Source organism: Salvelinus namaycush, chromosome 8 (genome assembly GCF_016432855.1).
Source record: "Salvelinus namaycush isolate Seneca chromosome 8, SaNama_1.0, whole genome shotgun sequence".
NCBI classification, from domain to species: Eukaryota; Metazoa; Chordata; class Actinopteri; order Salmoniformes; family Salmonidae; genus Salvelinus; species Salvelinus namaycush.
In genome coordinates this window covers 21,387,740-21,412,722 of record NC_052314.1, presented here as the reverse complement: position 1 = coordinate 21,412,722, position 24,983 = coordinate 21,387,740, and the positions used below count along the sequence as shown (strand labels likewise).

The following is a 24,983-nucleotide window of genomic DNA, read 5'->3' as shown; positions in this document are numbered from 1 at the left end:
CTCACTGTCAGTTTGACATACTGTGGCTGATTGGTTCATTGAAATGGGCTTCATTTCAACCTTGTGCTTTCATCAGTATCTCACTAAGAGCTTGTCACTGAGAACTTGTCAGTGTGAACAGAGCGGCGCTGACACACACTTAGTAGTGAAAGCTCAGACCACAGAGCTCGGTCCATGAACCCCAGCCTCAGTGAGGATGCTCTGTCAGCCTCAGCACACACACACAGAGCGACAGGTTTTAATTGGATGGTAACAACACATGGGTGCAATCAAATGACATGATGCTATTTATTAACATCTATTATAGCCGTCCACTGATCTGCCAGGGACCACACCTCTATAAGTCTAATCATCATCCCTAAGATAAAAGCTCATCTGTGCCACCCATCCCATTTCCCAGTACACCTGTCACCTTCTGGTTTCATCTACTGTATTTCTCAGTGGAGTGGATGTAGGCCAGGGAGCCCTGCAGCCTTGTTCCATGTCTTACGTTGTGACCTTGTAAGGGGTGTGAGCCAGCATGTATCACAGCCCTCCATTAGGCATTGTGAGAGTCACAATGGCTCTGCCAGTCCCTGGTTACAGTAGCTGCACACGCTGTCCTGTTTACCCACAAGACTGGGCGTCTCTGAACTAGAACTACTAGAACTAGTAAGACCAGCTCAGTCAACTCCCATTCTACCATTAGAGAACACAGCAGCTTCAGGTGATGGACGAGTCCCCCCCATGCCAGTGCATCGGGGATAGTGAATGTTGTCACAGTGCATGTATGTCACACGGAAAAGCACTGGCCGCTCAAGTTGCTCAACGAGTTGTGCTGGCAATGGGATTGTGTTACGATTTTCCCTGCTGTAAAAAAAACTCATAGCTGTTTGAAAACACTTTCAATTTCCATATAATTTCACAACAAAACATTTCACAACGGTTATCTGTCAGAAATGTATAAATAACTTTGCATAGCTAATGGATGTAATATGGATCGCAATTTCAATGAGCTATTTCATGAGGTATAAATCAAATTACTTTCAATGCGTCAGACTGGGTTTATAAACCCAAAGCATCGCCTCATGTGTAAAATCACAGATGGGACCCTGAATAAGAAATGGAGCTCTTTTGAGCTTGTCCTTCCTGGCATGTGACAGGATGGCATAAGACTGGTAAACACACACATGCTCAGTTTTACATGCTGCACCTCCTCCCCTGCAGAACAGGGACTTTACTTTACGTAAGGACAAGGTAAAACAGCATTCTAGCTGCTAAGTGATCCTAGTAAGGTTTAATAAGCTCCTTCCTGGTGCTACTGCGGCCAGATTGTGAAAAGAGGGCTTTTAAACTTTTAATTAAAAACCCTCCACCTTCCGACTCCAAAACATGATTATATAAACATAATTACTAAGTTCAATACTCTTAATTAAAAAGTAAAGTAATTAAATGTTTGGAAGAACAACATGAGTGAAGTGGAGTGTGTAGACCAATGTGTGACATGACTGAGTTTCTACGCAACACTGGGGCTTTTGGTCATTTGACCCTACAGTTTGGCTGTGTGGCCTGCACTGAGAGAGCATTTTGGGAGGTATCATGATGTCACAGTACAGTAACAGTAGCGCTAGTGAAAACATTCAGTGAGCCAAACATGTTACTGAGAAGGCCATTCAGTGAGGGAGTAGAGCGCCTGTCGCCACAAATCCAACAGTGAGACGAGTGTGACAAACTGAAAACACACTAGACACAGTTCTGTGTGATATTGAAAATACAACCAAGTGTGTGAGCTATATGTCTGTGTGTATATGTCTGTGTGTATGTGTCTGTGTGTATATGTCTGTGTGTATGTGTCTGTGTGTATATGTCTGTGTGTATGTGTGCTCAACATGTGTCCTCTGGTGTCCAGGTGGCAGAGAACCTGATCCAGAGAGACGGGGACTTCCTGATCCGGGACTCTCTGTCCAGCCCTGGGAACTACGTCCTGACCTGCCAGTGGAAGAACAGCCCGCAACACTTCAAAATCAACAAGAAGGTGGTGGCCATGAACGAGGCCTACTCCCGGGTGCAGTACCTGTTCGAGAAGGAGGGCTTCGACAGCGTGCCTGCCCTGGTGCGTTACTACGTTGGCAACAGGAAGCCAGTGACGGAGGCGGTGGGGGCCATCATCTTCCAGCCCATCAATAGGGCCTTGCCCCTGCGCTGCCTAGAGGAGAAGTATGGGGTGGCCTGTGTCCGTGTGGAGGCTGGCCTGACCCTGCCCGAGAGGAAGAGCCAGACATCTAAACGCCTGAGCCTCAACATCATGAACGGACACACCCAGGACCACAGCCTCGGACGGGGGAACCTGCTTAGGTTAGTAGGCTATCTACAGAGGCTCAGGCCTGTCTGGTCTGGACATAGTGTATGTGGTTGGAAATTGTCTGTGAGCCGTAGGCTACAATGCAGATGCTTGCTTACAGGCGCAAGATCCATTTAGATCCATTACAGCAATAAAGTGCCCTTTATTTTCCTCTGCAGCCAGGAGTTTATATAGACACTGTACATTATGTCATACATTTATAGGCCGGCAACTTATAAGTAGCTATAAAATATAATTTTGTAGGGGGTTTGTCCAAATGGAATTGGCTCCGTATAATTTCATGTATAGCCTAACATGCAAACACGTGCACTCCAAATTTGTAATACTAATGTGGGAATCACAGAGATAAGTACACGTCTATAATAAACCATTCCTGAGGTTAAATAAGGAGTGGTGTTTAGCCTGGATGGAGAATACCAACCTCTGAGCACAATACCAAGGCAAACCAGGACAAAAAAATACCCCATCAAATTACACTGTACCATTTTACATAACGAACAGTGCACACAATGTATCAGGTTTCTCTAGGGGTTAGTGGTGTGCCCAGTAGCCATGTCTCTGTTGGTAGCTAGAGGGATCAGTCCAACTGAACACTCCTTTTCTCCTTCTCTTCCTCACTCTCTGTCTATCAGGAACAAAGACAAGTGTGGAAGCCAGCCGGCGTGTCTGAACCACGTTCAGGAGAGACGACGGCCCCTCAAAACCCACCAGTCAGAGAGCTTCCTCCCGCTAGGTATGTACCATCCCCTCTCTTTTACTCATTATGCTGCAGTCAGAGGATGTACAGCTCTGACAAGCCTGCAAAATACTTGTTTCTGTGAACATGCATTCTTTGCACAGGGGTGGGAATATTTCAAAGGCAAATGTAAATATTTTCTTCTTCAAAACGTTGCTTTGTACACTTTCAACTCAGAAGTGAAAAGTGTGACATGAGCTCGAGATGAAGATACTTGTATTTCTGAAAGGATTACAGATAAAAGTTGAAATGGGAATCGATAGATGTGCTTGAAGTCTGAGTCTTTGGAATAAAAGAGACGAGAGATCAGAGAGATTCAAAAAGCTGCATTCCATTCTGTGACTGACAATGTAATTAAGCTTTCTATGCAGTCAGACTTCAAATAGAGAGCAGGACTCCCAGTCAGCAGCTACAGAACACAGCATGGCTCTAGCTGTGTGGTGTTGCTAGGCTGCAGTGTGCAGGTTTAAATAATGATGTTTACCTCTTTCTCGCTCACCCTCTCCCCAGGCTCCAGGGCCCAGCCCCAGCTCATGGAGCACCAGCCAAGCCCCAAGTCTCCAGTATTCAGGACGGGTAGTGAGCCGGCACTCAGCCCCACCGTGCCAAGGAGGATGGCCTTTGAGACCCAGGCCGGGGAGGCCATACGGGGCTCAGACAGCCAGCTCTGCCCCAAGCCGCCCCCTAAGCCCAGCAAGGTGCCCTCCATCAGGATCCCCCACTCCCCACGTCTGCAGCCCCTGGCTGCCCCAGCCCCGGGTCCCCCTGTACCCCCACTGAAACCCAAGAAGCAGCATGTGATCCAGGCTCTCCAGCCTCCGCAGCCCCCCAGCCCAGAAGTGAATTACTGTGAACTCAGCCCCTGCAGCCCAGCAGAGTTGGACAGGCTCCAGGCCCCAGCTCCAGGGCCCCAGCCCAACAACAACAGCTACGTAGAGAGGCTGAGGACAGAGGAGAGCCAGAGGAGCAGCTACGGCTCCAAATTGGACCGCAGCTCCTACCACCACGCCATCGAAGCCCTGGAGAATGGCAGCGAAGAGGAGGTGGAAGGAGGTGGAAAAGGAGGGATGGAAGAGATAGAGGAGACTGTGGAGAAGGAGTTCCGGCGGCCGGTGTTGGAGACTGCGTCTGCGTTCCGGCCGGGGGAGTTTGAGTCGAGGCTGCTGCCTGCAGAGAACAAACCCCTCGAGATGAGTGTACTGAAGAGAGCCAAAGAGCTGCTGGTCCATAAAGACCATCACATCATCGCCAAGCACATCCTCATGGCAGATTGCCAGGTACCGCATTGCACTGTCCCACTACACACTGTACCCACATTACGTTCACCACACCACTAGTCCTACTGGATGTCTGAACACTCTGGGCTGAATCCAAGAGATCATAACTCAAATTTCAGTGTACATCATGAATTGATGATATACACCGAGTATTCCAAACTTTAGGAACACCTTCCTAATATTGAGTTGCACCACGCCCCTTTTTGCCTCAATTCATCGGTGCATGGACTCTACAAGGTGTTGAAAGCGTTCCACACGGATGCTGGCCCATGTTGACTCCAATGCTTCCCACAGTTGTGTCAAGTTGGCTGGATGTCCTTTGGGTGGTGGACAATTCTTGATACACATGGGAAAGTGTTGAGCGTGAAAAACCCAGCAGTTTTGTAGTTCTTGACACGAACCGGTGCGCCTGGAACCTACCACCATACGATACCTCATTCAAAAGGCACTTAAATCTTTTGTCTTTCCCATTCACCTTCTGAATGGCACACATCCCCAATCCATGTTTCACTGGTCTCAAGGCTTAAAAATCCTCCTTTAACTTGTCTCCTCACCTTCATCTACACTGATTGAAGTAGATTTAACAAGTGACATAAAAAAGGGATCATAGCTTTCATTTGGTCAGTCTCATGCAAAGAGCAGGTGTTCTTCATGTTTTGTGCACTCAGTGTAAATTTGCAGGACAGTGTGATGAGTTTGGATTCAGGCCTCATTCAGCAACATCTAACTAAGGGGCTAGAAACAGCCAGGCACACAGAGGGCATCAGAGACTGGTATTTAATTAATTTCCTCTCGTTGGTATTTGGCCTTCTACAGTCAGGTGTCTTATGTCTGTCTGGGTGTGGTACACCACACAAAGTGCAAAACGAAACCAGTGAATTTAACTTTAGTAAGACGCACCAAAAATGATCTGCAGCCAAATCCATGACTGGGTGTCTAGTCTTTGAGGGAAACATCTTCATAGTGTTGTTAAAAACAGCTAGAGTACACAGTTATGTAAATGTGGCTTTGAGGTGTCTCTTGTTTAATTCAGTCAGAAGGAGCTAATGATCAATGATTTCCCCAAACATGACCATACTAAAAACACTTCTAAAACCACATTAATGCAACAACAAAAATGATGTACCTGACAGGTTGCTAGGGTACATGGCATCTCTGAGGAGGCGAAAGGTCAAATGGGTGTGTCATCTGGTCTGGAGCTGGTGACCTTACCCCACGGCAGGCAGCTGCGGCAAGACCTGATGGAAAGGTAAACACACACCCCCAAATCCACCTGACACACTCCTCGTCAGGTACTAGGGACCCCTCATGTTGATGCAAAAGGTTCTAGGGACTTATGACTGAACTTTCTGTCGTGTAACCCAGGCACCACACCATGGCCATCGGGGTTGCTGTGGACATCCTGGGCTGCACAGGAAGTCTGGAGGAGCGGAGCGCCACTCTGAACCGTATCATCATGGTGGCTCTAGAACTGAAGGACTCCATGGGGGACCTGTACGCCTTCTCCTCCATCATGAAAGCACTGGACATGCCTCAGGTACCCCAGTCAATACAACTGGACATGCCTCAGGTACCCCAGTCAATACAACTGGACATGCCTCAGGTACCCCAGTCAATAGAACTGGACACATAAGACACGGTCCACCACATGGTCTGAGTTGAGTCTTTAACCCTTCACCCTCGTGGGAGTTGGCCTATATGGATAGGGCTAAATTGAAATGTTTCTTACAGAAGAAATATGGAAAGCATATGCATAACCATGGTAGCAATTGAAAGGGAACAGTTTACAGTTCACATAGACAAGAGTGAATCATAACATTACACTGTTGTTTTTATGTGCATTTTACTTTACTGTACCTTTCGTTGTATTTGTTGATAACGAAATCTGAAAATACTCTGGATACATTCAGTAACATAAGAATATTCCTGGAAAATGTGCGGTAGGTGCAACATAGACAAAAAATGACAAGGGGTTTAACTGCCGTTATTGTACAGCCATTGCGGTCCAATTTAGGCATCTATCAGTGTCAAAATCTGCCGTTTTCAACACGTATTCAGGTACGAGTGTAAAGGGCTGTGCAGGCGTAGGCTGAGATTCCTGGAGATATTGTGGTGTTTGTTTCCTAACACTGCGCTTGACCACAGATCACACGGTTAGACCACACCTGGACCATGCTGAGGAGGAAGTACACTCAGACTGCCATCATATACGAGAAGTCTCTCAAGCCATTTTACAAGGGACTGTATGAAGGAACAGGTAAATGCACATCAATGGAACCTTCAGTTGTAGTTGTGTGTTAGTGGCTGCAGTCTCTGACCGTGTCCCTGTGTGTGTGTGTGTGTGTTAGTGGACATGCCCCTGACTGGCACCACAGTGCCTCTACTGATGCCCCTGCTGATGCTGATGGAGCGCCCGGCGGTGGCGTTCGAGGGCATGGAGCTGTGGGAGAGCAACGACCAGGGCTGTGAAATCCTGCTACGCCACCTGGAGGAGGCTCGCAGCGTGGCACACAATGCTGACTCATACACCGCCAACACTGAACGAGTCCTGCAAGGTAATACACTCCACGCCCACCGCTAGATACACACCTACTGCTAGATACACACCCACCGCTAGATACACACCCACCGCTAGTTACACATCTAACAGTTGTCCAAATGAATTGCTATGCAAATACTCCTGTCCAAAACGACCTGTATTCACATTTGTCCTTAGCCTTTTTCATAGTCCCTGAGACACTATAACAAATGCCATACTGCATGTCTCGGCAGGTATGATGAGTTACAAGGCTAATGATGTGTTCCTCTTTCTGGCTACAGATTTCCAGGCTGACGAGGATCTGTTGGAGATCTGTAAAACAGACTTCCAGCTGCGTCTGCTGTGGGGCAGCAGAGGGGCGGCCGTCAACCAGACGGAGAGATACGACAAGTTCACACTCATCCTGACTGCTCTGTCCAGGAAGCTAGAGCCAGCGGTCAAACACACAGAACTCTGAACAGGACAGTCAGGCTGGTTAAGAGAAAGGATGAGGAAGACTGTTACAGAGCGAGACCGCTGTCCTTTCCCAACCTGTCCACTGGAGGGAGTGTGAGTCAGATCCATCTGGAACTCATCCTTGGCAGGACACCAATCTGAGTGTGCTGATATGAAGGGGGAAAATGTCCCTCCTTGACGCAGGAGGGGGGGGTTGCCTCATCCCAGATCTGTTTGTGCTCTTGCCTACTATTTGGAGGCGGCAGGTAGCCTAGTGGTTAGAGCGTTGGGCCAGTAACCAACCGAAAGGTTGCTGGATCGAATCCCCGAGCTGACAAAGTCTGTCATTCTGCCCCTAAACAAGGCAGTTAACCCATTGTTCCCCGGTAGGCCGCCATTGTAAATAAGAATTTGTTCTAACTGTCTTGCCTAGTTAAATAAATGTAAACATATTTTATTTTAAATACTCCGTTGCCATCATTGTCAAGACAATGGCATGACAATGAGTTAGCACAAACAGACTGTCACCCAGGCTAGGAGGGGGGCATTTACACCATATATGGTAGTGTAGCCCCTTGACACTGGTCCTTAGTCATCCTACTGTATGTTACAGACTGGAACACACACTGACCACAGAGGACCCAAGAAGTGTGTCTGAAAGTGTTTGTCAGATGGAAATGTATGTATGAATCTGTCACTAAAGTAGTGATTGTACACCCTTGTTATAACGGTACAACAATGACTTTGAAAGGAGAACATAGAATGACGAGACGGAAGAAGTGGAAGGAGGAAAACGATTGGTCGCTATACTATAGAGGCAGTTTAACTGTATATTGTCTTCAATACTATATACTGTATGTACATTAACTAGATCTTCGGCTGTGTGTTCCATGTTCATTGTTCCTCAGATGGTATATTATGAGTTTATCTGGATAATCCTGAATGGTGTACATAATACATAATCATGTGAATGCTAGACTGTAATATATTTCCCTCTTAAATATTGACTTGTAAATAGAGTTGCGTATAATTGTAATATCTTTATATGAATTGTGGCAAGAAATGAATAAATAGATGAAGAAATGACATGCAGGTGGTGTCTGAGTAACAACAACCGTGGAACATTTCACAGTAAGTATTATGATGCAAAAAAATGGTCTGGATTCAATCCGTATCACACAAGTATTGTGAAAGATCAGTTCTTGCTCGATTGAAATGTTAAAGGTGGAGACTGTATTGACGGGAAACACTGCAATGTAGTCTCAATTGGAAATGAACTTTATATTTGAACATGGATCTTACGCGATACAGATTGAATCCAGCCATGTGTAGATGAAGAGTAGGCTTGCAAAATTAGGAGGGAATAAACAGAGAAAAAAATCCAGAATAGTCCAACCAGGATTTCTGTAAAATCAGGGAATTTATTGAAAGTTCCTGGAATTTTACAACCCTAATGAAGTCTTCAATAAGATGCTAAATGTTATTTGGTATGTTCATGTGTTTGTTTTATTAGAACAAATGAGAGAAAACAGATTTTTTCCCCCACAAAGTGACTTGACAACATTAAAAAGTAAAGAGATGTGCACAACAACATGAAGAAATAGAAGTACTGCCATTGATTATTACAATGTGTTAAAATAAGAGTCAACAGTGAGATTATCATATCTACTTTTTGCAATTCAATGAATTTGCTACCATGCCAACTCAGCTGGGTTGGTAGATAACACAATTTGCTCCTTGCCGTGATATGCGTGAATACTAGAAATCATCTTAAAGCATATTGTTAGGAGTTTTTTGCATAATGACCAGAATTACAGCATAATGGATATGATTTAGCTCACAGTTTTAATCCAAAGTGAAAATCACATTTTTAAATCAGATAACTTTTGCTTAAGGTTGCTAGTGAAAAACCTACAGCATTATCCATCATCATACTTTGTCACCACTGAAGGCCACTTGCACCAAGGTGCCAAGATTACGGTCAGCACTGTTTTAGGCCATTAGAGACAAGCATGTCAAAATCCTACTAATGAAGGATAGCCAGACACACACACTGCTGAAATGAATGGGTTAAGGTGCTTCATATTCAAATCAACTACTTACACCATGAGAGCTTCTCCTGATTTAGAGATCTACAATGACATGTTCATCAGGGATGTAACCAGTATTACTAGATATTGTAGGGTAGGGTCAATACATATTTGCTGTAAGCTCCAGAAATGTTGAGTCAAGCATACACCTTCATGCTCTGAAAGCCATTCAAGGGAATTTCACTGAAACGAAAAGGAGGATTCCAACACCCACTTTCTGATAACACACCTATTAACCAGTTCAACAAGAGAGGAGTGATGATTCAAATGAGAGCATTCATGCAGGCAATGGAATTGACATGATAAACGAAAAATCACAGGATTTATATAACATGCACTGTTCCATTTGATCTGCGTGATCTTTGTTAGTGCACATTAATCAACGAAGCAGATCGGTCTTAATCAAGCCATCCAACGGAAGTACGAACATGGGGTTCTTTAGGAAGTTCAGAGGTACAGTTCAAGTAAGATGAGCATATCATATGATAACAATGTCACTTTCACAGCTTTAAGTATTGATTAAGAACTAAAGCACTGCTCGTATTAGCGTTTCAAAGTGGGACCATCAAATTAACCGCAGAAAGTTTTTAATAGCGAATATTATACCCTGCCAAGGGTAAAACGCTGTGTCAGTCTCATAAAAGCTACTTAACTTCTTTGATTAAAGTCCAAATCACTCACCATGTCAATTATGCTCATATGCAAATTCAATTCACTTTCAAATTCATTCAATTCAAGAGGGTTAGTATCAAAAGCATTTTGACTAGCTACAGTAAATGCCTTTATTTTGTGGTAGTTCTGAACTCTACACCTCCTATAATAACATAGTGGTCACCTTACATTTGTACAAAAGGTAGCATACAGAGTCCATTTCATTCATTCATTTATTCATTGATATTCGATTCAAATGCTATAGGGCAAAAGTGCATCAGTGAAGACCATGTCCCTATTCAGAAGGATGTTCTGACAACAATGCATGGTTACTTTGAGCTAACGGCACGATTCTGAAAAGTGAGTCATTCATCTGATTAAAAACCCTATAAAAAGTCACAATAAAAACACATTCGGCATGAAATAAAAGAGATGTTAATACATACAATTTAGTAATAAAACAAACTATGTATATGCATACACATATTAATATGCATACACATGTTTATATATGTATAATCACATTCACAATTATAATATGCGCTTGAAACAGGAACGGTATGGGAATGCCACACTCTTTCACGTGGAGACCGCACGCAGCAAAGCCCCAGGATGCTCCTGTGAGACCGAGGAGAAGAGACGCGGCAGGAGTCTGGGTGGGGCCCAGAGGAGCACCACAGCAAGCCACCGTAGACTTTGTCGGTTGGAGCCCTTGTGTGCGGCAGAGAGTGATGGAAGAGCAATCAGCAGGTCCATCCCCACTCCCAGAATTAGTATTAAGGCAGAGACTGCAAGGAGAGTTGGAGTGTTGTTGTTGAATTGCGGGTAGATACCCTGTCATTTGTCTCAGCTCAGCCTCCAGGTTTCCTAGCCTGAGCCTGAGCTGCTGTGTGATGACTGGCTGGTGAGGGAGGAGGGCCCTCTGCTGGCATGCTGCCTTTCTCCGATCTGCGGTGCTGGTGCAGGGTTGAGGAGGAGGGGACGAAGTGGTAGTGTAAGGGCAGGCATGCTGTTTCTAGCGAAGTACTGCTCCTACTCTGATCTGAGTGGCCATGCCGTGCCACATGAGATACTGAACAACAGCACGACAGAGGTGACGCTCAACACACGCACAGCATGATGGGAATGTTTCGATTAACACAGAAAGAAAAGAAACGGAGAGACAAAAGAAACCAAAATCATGGATGAATGAAGGAGACAGACAGGAAGATTAGAAGTGAACGAACGGGGGCAACCACAGAGTTACATACAAGACGCTGCATTCCTTCCTGTATGACGTAATGACAGTTCATATTACAGACATGCTGGAGCACGTTAAGGTAAGGCGACCGCAGGCGAGTAGCACAGTCAGGCAGACATTCCCAACAACGGAATGAGAATGTAACAATGCAACAACAAGGCAGGCTGTTAGTGCTGGACGTTGCCTGAAGAGCAGAAATACAACATTAAGAGGTGCGTAATAGTGGAGTAGTGTAGTAGTAGTGTATTCATTGCTTATCTCTCATTTTAAAAGATGTTGTGAGTCGCTAACTATAAGCCCCCTCCCTGGTCCCTGATCTTGCTGTAATGCTGCAGTGGATTGGTTACTCTGTGTTGTGTATAGACAGACACAGTTTAGAAGAACACTCCCCTCCTACAGAGGCATAGCTACCACCTCAGGAATCTCCGCTGCTATGGAATGATGTTAATGGCCATGGATGTGTGCATGCAAACATGTGACCTGCCAACCCCCTCCCCTCCCAAGTCAAGCCCCGTCTGCCACTAGCTCCACCAGACTCAGCATGTACCCTCCACCAAAGACCTCGCCACACTGCTCCACTCAGGAACCTGCAGTCCAACAGGAGAGAGAGAGAGAGAGAGAGAGAGAGAGAGAGAGAGAGAGAGAGAGAGAGAGAGAGAAAGGAGAGGAGTTACTGTACCGACCCCCACCCCTAGGACAGAGACAGATAGCGGACAGTAAGTAGTACACACTGAAGAACCACACCCCTGGGTGTAATATAGCCCTGTCCACCAGAAGGCAGCATTGTTGTGACACACACACATACAAATCAAAGGAAGAGAGGAGTGTACAATTATCTTAAAGGGTAGTATGGTAGTGGGAGGTATGAGTCATATAGGCACAGACTAGGCCCACTCCTTACCGGGACCGTATTACTGCATTCGTGTCTTAATAGGTGGAGCAGAGTACTTAACATACCAGACTCACAACAGCAGACTGATAACATATAGACAATACAATGGGTCAAATCTGTATAAAAGTCACTTTTCCTATTTTCCAAATCACTTTGATCCAAAGTAGAAAGATCTTAAAACCAGAAGAGCATTTTAACATCTACCTCAAAACAAAAAAAAAGATACATGAACTAAAAACAACAAATCACTTTTGAAATATTAAATAAAATAATCAGGCCTAAGGGGTGATGAGTCCCCTTGCCATAGAGCATGGCTATGGATATGTCGTCCTACAGACACACATGGCTTAATTCATTGATACAGAGCTCCTAGAGGGTCACTAAAATAGCAGGACTGTAGAGTGTTTGTTTGTCCGTGAGCTCACACAGTGAACAAAGAGGACCTGCTGTTCGGACCAGCACTCCCCAGAGGAAGAGGGCTTATGATATGAGTCCATGCAGGTGGTCAGATCAGATGTAGGTGACCGCACCTTTGCTGTTCTTCTCCATGGCGATCTCCACGTAGGACGTGGGCACATAGCCCTCCTCTCCGCTCTGCTTCCTGGCTCGCGTCCAGCCGTCGCCCTTGTCCTCCTCGATGATGTACAGCACGTCATCCTCCTTCATCAACAGTGTTCCCTCGTTCTGACCTGGGGGTCAACAACACAACACAGAACAAAGACATTCTGTTAGCGCACAGAGAAAGAACCACAACACAGACCAAAGACATTCTGTTAACGCACAGAGAAACAACCACTTTACATGAATACCACATCACATCATCAACATGCCGTATTCACATTCATGCAAATACTAAAAACTGCTCCAGTGTTTGAGTCAATATCGCTAGTTGAAATGCCCAACACACCACACAGTGTCACCACACAGTAAGACAGTGAAATGCATAGAGCGCACCACTGGCTCGGCTGTACTATACCATCAAAGGAGTAGAGCGCTTTGCAGTGGCCAAGGACTGGGAGGGGGTCGTCGTTGTCAAATTCATCATCAAACTCGTCTGGCTGGTGGGCCTGTCGGGGGTCTGGCTGGTGGGCCTGTCGGGGGTCTGGCTGGTGAGGGGGGCTGCGGTGCTCCTGGCTGGGGTCGTCTGTGTAACTGCCCTCAGGGCTGAGGAGAGGAGGAGGAGAAGAAGAGGGTGGAGAGAAGAGACAGATGAGAGTCAGTGCCATCTCAGCCACTCAAGCTGTAGGATTCTGCTCCAGACAGACTGACCGAGCCATCCGAGTCATTTTCCTTTAGAAAAACTATTACGACTCCACCCATGTTAAGCTTTCAAAGACACAAAGAACAAGGTGTGTCATTCTATTTATATGCAGACATCTGGTAAACCTGTTAGATTGGATTTGTTCAATTTACGCTATGGCCCAGGGGAACATGTTACTGTCACTACAATAACTCTACTATGTTACTACTATTACTACTTCTTCTAGTCTACAATCTATTACTACCACATAAACAACGTGTTTCTGTGCCCTCTGACCTCTCTCTGCCATGGGGTGTGTGATGGTTGATGTCGGCACTGGGTCTTCGATCTCCTCTGGTGCTCACCTTCCCCTCCACCTCTGACAGCCAGCTCTGTGTGTGTGAGGGAGACAGAGAGAGAGACAACGAGAGCGAGAGAAAAGGAAATTAAGAGGTAGAAACAGTAATAACATTCATATTGCTGTTAATAACCCCACAATGGATACACTCATTCTTATCCTGGATATGCCATCGTTCAACCAGTCTTTTAATATAGTGTAGTAGATGTAACCCTCGGACTCTCAAAAAACTCCTATCCTGTTCTACTCAGTGTTCTGTTGACAAAGGGAAGCAGTGCATATAGTCATCCCCCAGAGGGGGCTAACTCGGCACAGGAAACCATCGGAAAGTCACTATTTCTCCAGATGTACTGTGATGCCTTTCTTCCGCTCCCCTTCACCCATTCCTTCCTTCAGGGCTCTTGGCTGGGGAGGCTTACCTCATTCTTGTGGATCTCGGAGCGCAGTTTCTCCATGTTGCACATGGTCTCAGAGATCTTGGGCTGGAGGCTCTGTGGGTCGCCCATCTGAGGGTTCTTCTCATACACATCCTTCATCTTGTTCAGTGCATCTCTTCACAAACATACACGCAGTCACAATGTGAACACATAGTACATAAACAATTTAACAAATGACACTGACATGTCAATGAAATACTAATGAAGCAGAAACATGGACAGTATAAGAGAGACACAGATCAGTGTTAAAGTAAGTCTTCCCATGGCCTACCTTTGGTCCACCTCTTTCTGTAGTTCTTTGCTGAGCTCGTCGATCCGAGCCTGCAGCCTCTTGCGTCTCTGTTCGGGAGGCAGATGACTGAAGTCCTCCAGTGACGGAGCCTGAAATCGCATCAGGACACTGTCCAGTTACAATGACACAGTCACTCGTGGTCTCTAGAGACCTTCTCACAGCAAGAACCTACCAGAATTATACTAGTAGAGACCAGAGAACGAATAGGATGGAGAGCCTCACTCTAGAACGGCTCGTGACACTAGACCTGTGCTATAAAACTCTACAAGGTGAGACACATGTACAGCTAACTACGGCAGACCAGATCTCACACCACTGACTCACCTTCACTGACCACTGGGCAGGTTTGGGTTACAATAGAAGAAAAAGCAAAAGATGGAACGGTTATCAAAACGTACGTGGCTCATGTAGGTTGTCACGGTAACTACGAGCACAGCATCACAAGGGTGTGACTATGGAAGGAGAGTCAAGAGGTTGTCGGGGGTTACCCACAGTTGTCAAGAACAAAGGTGGACGCAATCTGATGAGCCCTATTAGTGTGTCAATCTGGGTGAAGTTATACTTGTTATGTAATCTGATATTATATTTCAATAATTGAATGGATATCTTGACGCTACATAGAATGTGGCGTATCATGTATTGGAAAGGCTATCCTCCAAGGAGAATACACTGTTCTCAAGATATCCTTTTAATTCCACTAAAAACAAGTTGACATCTGAAGGGCTCTCTTTAGACGATGTGATGCCATTTGAAGCAGGAAGAAGGTTGTTTCCAGGAAGTCTGTCTCTTTACTGCAGACAACCATGAGTCACCTCATACATTAAGGAAATCAAACTAGGTCCTTCAGCCAGAAACCAAATGGGACACACAGGGGTGACACACAATCAATGGTCTGGCACAGTAATACCATTGCGTGACATTCATTAGACTGTTTAGCCGTCATACAGTATATTGGCTGGCTCATGACGAGGTACAGTTGACCTTCATGTCATTTCGACATACCACCGTAACCTCCCCTTATCCAAATACCACCTATAGCTACAGTATCACTTCCTACACGTCACACAACACACTCTACAATGGCACTCCTGTGATTTCAACACCCCCCTGTTCCTAACTAAAGAATAAATAACTGGATCAAAACCAGAGAGACAGAAGAGAGGGAGGTGAGAAGGGAGAGGGAGAGAGAGAGAAAAAGAGAAAGAAATAAGGAGAGAAAGATAATTAAATCACTGCAAACCCAAACACACTGACATGCTCTTAGTCTTACCCCTCGTTTAAGACCCCTGAAAGAGGCTATCCTGGGTTTGACCGTTCTCATTTCAGACAGACAGAAAGCTATGGGGTCACTGGCAAATTTAGGAGCCTGACAGTGGCTGGCGGTAGCCAGGTCAGGGCGGTGGGGAGCAGGGGGAGGAGAGGAGGGGGGAGACTGGGACAACAAAAAAGGGGTGATCAACCTGCAAACTTTTAGAACTAGGAACATATTGTAACGATTGAACATAAAGTCATGGTGTTGTGAGACAGAGGGAAAAAAATACAAAAGTGATTATCCAACGTATTGTCCCACAAAACAAATCTCAACGGGAGAAACACCAGTTAAGCAAGATCATGCAATATGAAATCTGAGACCTTCGGGTGAGAAACCAGAATGGACATAAGACAAGAGCAGGCAAATCAAAGTCAATATGAGCACCAACACCCCTTGTATTAGACAAGTCATTTGAAAATGGTTAGCTACTCTTACACAAACCTACAAAAAGTTATAGATTAACAGACGGTATGGCCTTTGGTAGGTCAAAGTGTAGTGATTTATGTAATGAGATAGAAAATGCTAGATTCAGGTGACTGTTATAAAAAGACAGCTACCGTAAGGTATAAACCTACCAGTGGACTCTGTTACAAGAAAAAAACAGACACAAATCAGTGAGTGGGCACACATACAAGTTGTTCACTATTGAAACAGAGAGCAAAGGTCTTGACAGCAGGTGATGATGAATCTCTCACCTTGGGCTTTTTCCCAAAGAGCCAGAGTTTGTTCTTGGCCGCCTTGCTGATCGAGTGTTTGGGGTCTGGCTTGACCACCCCCTCGTTCTTGGGGGTGCTGATGGTGTTGTCTGAGGCCGTCCGGGAAAGGTTCTGACTGTAGTCCTCAAACGGGAAGTCCCCTGGAGGCTCAAAGCCCGACTTAAATGACTCCACTACAATCGCTGAGTCCTGACAGAGAGACAAAAAAAAGACAGTGTGAGACTAAGATATAGTGAACATCAAACATTACAGACTGACATTTCTTTAAAATGATGTTTTCTGGGACACCATGGCCTGAGTGTAGAGTACAGCTCAGCCCCTGGTGGAAACCACTGGGCAGCATGCGCTGTGTGCATAAAGAACAATCAAAGGAAAACATGGCCCACTGAGTGGGAGCAGCTCTGCTCAGCTGGCTGTATGTAGAACCAGCCAGGCTGTATGTAGAACCAGCCAGGCTGTATGTAGAACCAGCCAGGCTGTATGTAGAACCAGCCAGGCTGTATGTAGAACCAGCCAGGCTGTATGTAGAACCAGCCAGGCTGTATGTAGAACCAGCCAGGCTGTATGTAGAACCAGCCAGGCTGTATGTAGAACCAGCCAGGCTGTATGTAGAACCAGCCATGCTGTATGTAGGCCCGTGGGTGGAAAGGAGAGAGGAGGCTCTGCCTGCCGGGGCCAGCCAGCTACACAGACACTGGAGGAGACAGAGGCTGGAAACTAGGCAGAGGCTGACTGATACACCACAGCTAGCATGCTAGCAGATGCCCATAGACTTCTAGTCATTGCGCTAGTTGGCATTGGCTCGCGAAACTACCTCTAGCCTCCTTTATACTGGACACAGAGACATAAAAACGGTATCTATGAGTTCATCTGACTCTGGGGAAGTAGATAAAAGGCCTCATTGGCAAAATCCCAAAGTATCCATATAACACTAGAACCGCATGGCCTTTCAGCATCCGCTAGAGAACGTTGCCGGGCATTCCTATAGCATACGCATCAGATGCATATGCGCAAACATAAGCTCCAAAGTTTGATAAAAACTGCATAAACAACTGTAAATGATAAATTGCATGAAGAAATATTAGTGGAAATATATCCATGTAAAAACTTAACAATAGTTATTATTGGGGCTCCTGAGTGGTGCAGCGGTCTAAAACGGCAGAGGCTTCCCTACAGACCCTGGTTCGATTCCAGGCTGTATCACAACCGGCCGTCATTGGGAGTCCCATAGGGCCCAGTGTTGTGCGGGTTAGGGTTTGGTCGGGGTAGACCTTCACTGTAAATAAGAATTTGTTCTTAATTGACCTGCCTAGTTAAATAAAAAATGTAAACATTTGTTTAGATAGAGTCAAGGATATGTTTTGTATAATTCTAAAAAGGCCTACTGCGACACATAGCATGTTTTCATTTCCCTTACAATACATTTGATTAGTAATAGAGTTACAGTAAATTGTACATAGTAAAACGTAAAAGAGAATGTATCAACCCGCGCAAGGCGCGCGGACAAATTCTTAATGAGTGCCAACGCTCATAAATAGGCATAACAAACTCATCATTACACTATTGTTGTTCTAAATTAAAATCAACCTCTTCTGCCTCCTTGTCATTCAGTTAGGCCTAATTGAAATTCAATTGTGAAGTAAAGTGCACAATTATCGCCCATTTATCCATGTCATTCATTCAGTGAGGAGACACACACATTAGCGCCTGGCTGAGTACCAACGTCCTACAGCACAAGTTGGTGAAAAGGTTCAATACTTTTAAAACGTTTGAGTTCAAAATTCTGAAAACGAGCAATGTAAAAATAGAAACATTTAAGGAAAAGTCAAGGAAAGAGCAAGACGTTGCATTTTGTTTTGGCAGATGTTTTATTTATTTACAAAATCAAAACGTCGGTGGCCGTTGACCTATGGCGGTTCCAGTGTTTAGAAAGCCATTGCCTCACCGCTAGCCTGGCTGGTGGGTGGATGACTAACTACTGATCCTGCTCCACCCATGCCATGAGCTGCCTCCGCTCCGTGCTAGAGTCACCATGCTAAAGCAAAGTCTTGTGTACACCCTGCTCCAAACTATAGAGCACCGTCACATATGCTCATGCTATAAGGGAATCATGCTACTGTGTAGGCCACCATAGCATCAGACCATAGGGCACCATGCTCCAGACCCACCTTGCGTTGGTCCACAGCCTTGGCAGCAGTCACCATGCCCTCCAGACACTTGGAGATGATGGGGATGACTCTGCGCTCCACGTCGGCAAAGCTCCGGTACGTCTCTCCCAGCTTCACTGTCCGCCTCTCGTCCATGTCCTGCAGGTTCTGAAGATGTCGGGAACACACACACACACACCCCGTGACCTCTGACCTTTTGGTGTCCTGTGAGCCAATCACAGCTCAGATTTCCTTCTCTCCGGCCAATGCGGGATGAGACAGAAGTTGGAGCCTGGAGAAGAATGGCTGGCCGTGGCTTACCTTGAATATCTGTGGAATGGCCACATTGAAATGTTTCCACTGTTCCCCGTTAAAGTTCTGCAGCTGAGCAGCGTACTCGTTCTTACTCTCGTCTGCTGAGTGTGTGCGCAGGTACAACTGGGACTTTGCCTGCAGTGGACAAGATGGAAAATTCAGGACCACTCAATACACACAGCAAATGACAACCTCCGATGTGTATGGGTGTAGGTAGTTTACATGTCAAGGCTCAAGCCAGGTCAGGACTTACCTTTTCTACCTCTGACTTGGTGGCGTTGATGTCGTTGTCTAACCGGTCGTAGCTGATCTGTGATTTCTCTGCCTCCTTGCACTCCCGCTCAAACTTCTTCTTGCTCTAAGAAAGTCAAATAGGAGACAGATTATTAGTCAAGACATATTGACCTCTTCTCTAAACCAGGAGTCAATCCTGCCTTGTAATGAATGCAAGCCTCTTCCATTTCTACAGGACATAGATAGGAGAGCAAAACAGAGCAGAAGCACTTTATTGTGGTTAAAAACAGGCAGCAGAGCAAACGAAAAACCTCAAAATAAATGTATGCTTTCCTCCTGCCAGAAAATCTGTGCTGCATTACGTGACAATGCAACAAAGAGGAATACCTAAGGCATTACAACACTGACATTCTCAATGTGAGATTCAACTGTTGCTGGCTGCAATCACACAAGCCCTAAAAGCAGCAAAAATAATTCAGCCTTTGAAAATATGACACACGGGCAAACTGGAAAGGCATGAAATGCAGGAATACTTCTCTCATCAGTGTGTGTATGTGCCGATGTGCTCTTTTATGTATGCATCTTCCTGTGTGTGTGTATGTACTCCTTTAAGTGTGTGTGTGTGTGTGTGTGTGTGTGTGTGTGTGTATGTACTCCTTTAAGTGTGTGTGTGCGTGCAGAGGTAAGTGGAGATCCTCTTGGCCCTCTTTCACACGCGGCCCAGCAGGACTGGGCGTCTGGCTGTCGGCAGAGGGGAGCAGGTCCCTGCTGGAGGTCCACGTGTCACACAGGCCTCCTTCTCTGCGAGGGGCCTTCCCTGTCCTCTCCATGCCCTGTGACACGTGCCACGTGGCCCTCCCTCCCTCAATCCATCCATCTCTTCCCTGCCTCCTCTCACACACTCACATTGTCCATATGTTTCCAACACTGGTCCAGATACTGCTGGGCCTTCCTGCCCTCCTGGAGGTGCTGTGGAGTCAAAACACACAACTCAACACACAGATGTACCATCTTAATTTGACTAGTTTCTCACTGCGGGAAAATAATCCTGCAGCAACAGGAAATGTTAATTATTATGTGGATTATAATTAATGTACATTTTTGTGTAGGGTTTGATACAGTTAGCTAGGATAAATCAAGGTTGACATTTTAAAGTGGAAATAAACTTTAGAAGCCTTTTTAAAACCTTGAATACACTACAATTTGCATTTCCTGCTGCGCATTACATTTCTCTGTGACAACAGAGTGATCAATGAAGTGATAATGCCCTTGAAGCCAGTATTTGGAGGACATATTGGCACTGGTGTTGTTAGACCCAAGACGAAGTCGAGAGCCGGCACAAAGTGACAATATATCCTCAAAACACCAGCTTCGAGGGAATTATCACTTTTATACGGGTTACCAACATATTCAAATAATGATTGACATAATTTTCATTAAAAACATAATTTGATGAATTTATTCATACTATTTCAACCTTCCACAATATATAGTCCTGACAAATCTAGGGTTGCTACCCAAGCTGGCTGGTCTTTCGTTCTATCGGTTGACAGAGACGCGACCCAGTCGTTCAGTCTTCTTGTTCTGTATCTATGGACGTCGTTCGTTCTAAATGTTCCATTGCCATACCGGCTGGCAACGTTCTTATCCATTGCTTGCTAGCTATCCAACTACGGCTAACTTACAGTCACGTCAAACAGTGCAGACAGAATAACAACAGTAGCTGAATTTGTTTAAGCTGTTTTCTAGTGACATTTATTTGGATACATCCATAACAATGAGCTTAGGAGACACGATTTTGCCTGGCACAGAAAATGTGCTCTCGTTATGAAACTGTTGTTCAGAGGCACTAGCCAACAACACAGCTCACACAATACCATCAAACTGAAGCTGGGAAAACTGCAAACTAGCTGCACTTCGTTTAGTTTTACCTTTTTTCAATTTACATTTCTTCGTATATATCCATAAAAATTATGCCAGTTAATTAATGATTTCGACTGGCTGAGAAAAGCTGCCTGCCTGTCTCGTCCCGACACGTTCATTACTACGGGACAGCTGGAGATCGAATTTGAATATTGACTATAATAATGAATATAATATGAATATAATAATGTTAGCAATGTCATGGAGACAGACAGCAAGGTTTATACAAATCTCCGCTGCTGATAACTGAATGTTAGTGTAAAAGAAATGTGAGATGATGTCTAGATGCTTTTTATAGTGGAGATCAAGTTTATAAAGTGCCTGGCTGGGCTGATGGGACAGCGGAATGCGCAGTCTGATGGAACAGAGTAAATAGGCATTTTAACGTCAGATTTAGCCGGTGGTGACTTGTGGAATAGACACCGGCTGGAACGCGGTTTTATCCAATCAGCATTCAGGATTAGACCCACCCGTTGTATAAATTAAGATAGTGCACCTGTATGAACAAGAGCATCTCAATACAAACATGTATAACTCACTCACCACGGCATATTTGAAATAACCAAACTATACACAACATAACAACACTGTACATAATGAAGCCTGCAATACGTACGTCCAGGGATTAGTGTCCTACTGGTAAACCCACTCACGTGTTTCCTCTCGGACTTGAGGTCCTGTGAATACCTCATCAGCTCTCCGTACACATCCTGTCCCATCTCCTCGGCCACTATCTCCCTCTGCCCCGCGTAGTCATTCAGCTCATTCAGGATGGAGTAGTAGGACACGCACGACGAGAACCTGAACACACAGGACAGGTTACTCAACACAACAAACAAGGGTATTAGCTAGTACACTTTTAGAAATCTATTTGTGAGGATAGAGAGAAAGACCGAGATAGATCCATGCTGTGGAACCCATCAGATGGCAGTTGTTATGGCCAGATCTATAATATGGCTGGTCCTATGCTGGACCTAGGCTCTGATTAAAAAGAGAGACCGGCTCCCCTCTGTATCACACAGAGAGTATGAGGCCTCGTGGGAACTACAAGGCCAATAACATGTCGGACGCTGTGATAATATTGATAACAGACCCACCTCCCCTTAGTGACATTATCCATTTATTAGAATTCTCCTAATCCCCCCCCCCCCCCACGCAGTGGTATGAAGTAGTACTTTAAAGTTTTTCACTTAAGTCGTTTTTTGGGGTATCTGTACTTCACTATTTATATTTCTGACTACTTTTACTTCACAACATTCCTTAAAAGATTGTAGGGAGTAAAAAGTACATTTCCCTGACACCCAAAAGTACTCGTTACATTTTGAATGCATAGCAGGACAGGAAAATTGACAAATTCCCTCACTTATCAAGAGAACATCCCTGGTCATCCCTACTGCCTCTGATCTAGCGGACTCACTACACACACACGATTCGTTTGTAAATTACATCTGAATGTTGTAGAGTGCCCCTGGCCATGCGTAAATAAAAAAAATAAAAAATTAAATGGTGACATCTGGTTTGCTTAATATAAGGAATTGGAAATACTTTATACTTTTACAATCTATATTTTACTCAAGTAGAATTTTTCTGGGTGACATTTACTTAGTCATTTTCCATTTAGGTATTTTACTTTTACTCAAGTATTAAAATTCTGTACTTCTTCCAACACTGCACACACGCATCCACTGAGGAAGGACCAAGGAAGGAGGGATAGGGACATAAACTCAACAAAAAAAGAAACGTCCTCTCACTGTCAACTGCGTTTAATTTCAGCAAACTTAACATGTGTAAATATTTGTATGAACATAACAAGATTCAACAACTGAGACAAACTGAACAAGTTCCACAGACATGTGACTATCAGGAATGGAATAATGTGTCCCTGAACAAAAGGGGGGGGGGGGGGGGGGGGGGGGGGTCAAAATCAAATGTAAGCCCGTATCTGGTGTGGCCACCTGCTGCATTAAGTACTACAGTGCATCTCCTCCACATGGACTGCACCAGATTTGCCAGTTCTTGCTGTGAGATGTTACCCCACTCATCCACCAAGGCACCTGCAAGTTCCCGGACATTTCTGGGGGGAATGGCCCTAGCCCTCACCCTCCGATCCAACAGGTCCCAGACGTGCTCAATGGGATTGAGATCCGGGCTCTTCGCTGGCCATGGCAGAACACTGACATTCCTGTCTTGCAGGAAATCACGCACAGAATGAGCAGTATGGCTGGTGACATTGTCATGATGGAAGGTAATGTCAGGATGAGCCTGCAAGAAGGGTAACCACATGAGGGAGGAGGAAGTCTTCCCTGTAACGCACAGCATTGAGATTGACTGCAATGACAACAAGCTCAGTCCGATGATGCTGTAACACACCGCCCCAGACCATGACGGACCCTCCACCTCCAAATCAATCCATCTCCAGAGTACAGGCCTCTGTGTAACGCTCATTCCTTTGACGATAAACACGAATCTGACCATCCCCCCCGTGTCGGTGGGTTTGTGCCCATGGGCAACGTAGTTGCCGGTGATGTAAGGCAGGTCCTCACCAGACAACAGACCTACAAGTCCTCAGTCCAGCCTCTCTCAGCCTATTGCGGACAGTCTGAGCACTGATGGAGGAATTGTGCGTTCCTGGTGTAACTTGGGTAGTTGTTGTTGCCATCCTGTACCTGCCCCGCAGGTGTGATGTTCGGACGTACCGATCCTGTGCAGGTGTTGTTACACGTGGTCTGCCACTGCGAGGACGATCCGCTGTCCGTCCTGTCTCCCTGTAGCGCTGTCTTAGGCGTCTCACAGTACGGATATTGCAATTTATTGCCTATCTGCAGTCCTCATGCCTCCTTGCAGCATGCCTAAGGCATGTTCATGCAGATGAGCAGGGACCCTGGGCATCTTTCTTTTGGTATTTTTTACAGTCAGTAGAAAGGCCTCTTTAGTGTCCTAAGTTTTCATAACTGTGACCTTAATTGCCTACCATCTGTAAGCTGTTAGTGTCTTACGACCGTTCCACAGGTGGATGTTTATTAATTGTTTATGGTTCATTGAACAAGCATGGGATACAGTGTTAAAACCCTTTACAATGAAGATCTGTGAAGTTATTTGGATTTTTATGAATTATCTTTGAAATACATGGTTCTGAAAAAGGGACGTTTATGTTATGCATCCTTTAGAGGGCCTCCTTCACTCCCTCCCTCGTGCTCTCCCTGTCCTGTTTCCGCACCAGGGTTAGGACACTGGGCCAAATTATGTAGGGATAATTTAATTCATTAGGGGAAGAGTTTCAGAAAATTCAGGAGGGTGGTGTCCCAACCATGGCTTGTCTTAAATATGTCCACTGTAAATATCAGTGCTGTGAGGCTGAGGCTAAAGGGAGCCAGCTCTCCCTCCCTCAGGTCCCTCCCTCCCTCCCTCAGGTCTCTCCCTCCCTCCTTCTTTCCCTCAGGTCTCTCCCTCCCTCCTTCCCTCAGTCAGTCTCTCCTTCCCTCAGTCAGTCTCTCCCTCCCTCCTTCCCTCAGGTCTCTCCTTCCTTCCCTCAGGTCTCTCCCTCCCTCCTTCCTTCCCTCAGGTCTCTCCCTCCCTCCTTCCTTCCTTCCCTCAGGTCTCTCCCTCCCTTCCCTCAGGTCTCTCCCTCCCTTCCCTCAGGTCTCTCCCTCCCTTCCCTCAGGTCTCTCCCTCCCTCCCCTCAGGTCTCTCCCTCCCTCCCCTCAGGTCTCTCCCTCCCTTCCCTCAGGTCTCTCCCTCCCTCCCCTCAGGTCTCTCCCTCCCTCCCCTCAGGTCTCTCCCTCCCTCCCCTCAGGTCTCTCCCTCCCTC

General features: G+C 45.6%; 2 protein-coding genes across 5 annotated transcripts in view; one reads left to right on the top strand and one right to left on the bottom strand.

Annotated features, from left to right (window-relative positions):
- Positions 1 to 7,617, top strand: part of LOC120052509 (breast cancer anti-estrogen resistance protein 3-like) — a 60,685-nt gene extending 53,068 nt beyond the window's left edge. The window contains exons 5-12 of the mRNA XM_038999460.1: positions 1,889 to 2,334; positions 2,974 to 3,074; positions 3,588 to 4,354; positions 5,488 to 5,603; positions 5,720 to 5,891; positions 6,500 to 6,611; positions 6,703 to 6,909; positions 7,175 to 7,617. Coding sequence (XP_038855388.1) covers positions 1,889 to 2,334; positions 2,974 to 3,074; positions 3,588 to 4,354; positions 5,488 to 5,603; positions 5,720 to 5,891; positions 6,500 to 6,611; positions 6,703 to 6,909; positions 7,175 to 7,350 — 2,097 coding nt within the window. The 3' untranslated portion in view covers positions 7,351 to 7,617. The remainder of the gene's footprint in view (positions 1 to 1,888; positions 2,335 to 2,973; positions 3,075 to 3,587; positions 4,355 to 5,487; positions 5,604 to 5,719; positions 5,892 to 6,499; positions 6,612 to 6,702; positions 6,910 to 7,174) is intronic.
- A 1,191-nt stretch (positions 7,618 to 8,808) lies between these two features.
- LOC120052507 (formin-binding protein 1-like) overlaps positions 8,809 to 24,983 on the bottom strand; it is an 80,189-nt gene continuing 64,014 nt past the window's right edge. The window contains exons 4-16 of one of the 4 annotated variants that reach the window (XM_038999458.1): positions 21,829 to 21,976; positions 20,159 to 20,221; positions 19,272 to 19,376; positions 19,025 to 19,153; positions 18,725 to 18,871; positions 16,536 to 16,745; positions 16,416 to 16,424; positions 14,508 to 14,617; positions 14,219 to 14,351; positions 13,739 to 13,833; positions 13,178 to 13,365; positions 12,732 to 12,890; positions 8,809 to 11,896 (exon numbers count right to left, since the gene is read on the bottom strand). In XM_038999458.1, coding sequence (XP_038855386.1) covers positions 11,889 to 11,896; positions 12,732 to 12,890; positions 13,178 to 13,365; positions 13,739 to 13,833; positions 14,219 to 14,351; positions 14,508 to 14,617; positions 16,416 to 16,424; positions 16,536 to 16,745; positions 18,725 to 18,871; positions 19,025 to 19,153; positions 19,272 to 19,376; positions 20,159 to 20,221; positions 21,829 to 21,976 — 1,504 coding nt within the window. In that variant the 3' untranslated portion in view covers positions 8,809 to 11,888. The other 3 variants (XM_038999459.1, XM_038999456.1, XM_038999457.1) reach the window with 3 other exon arrangements.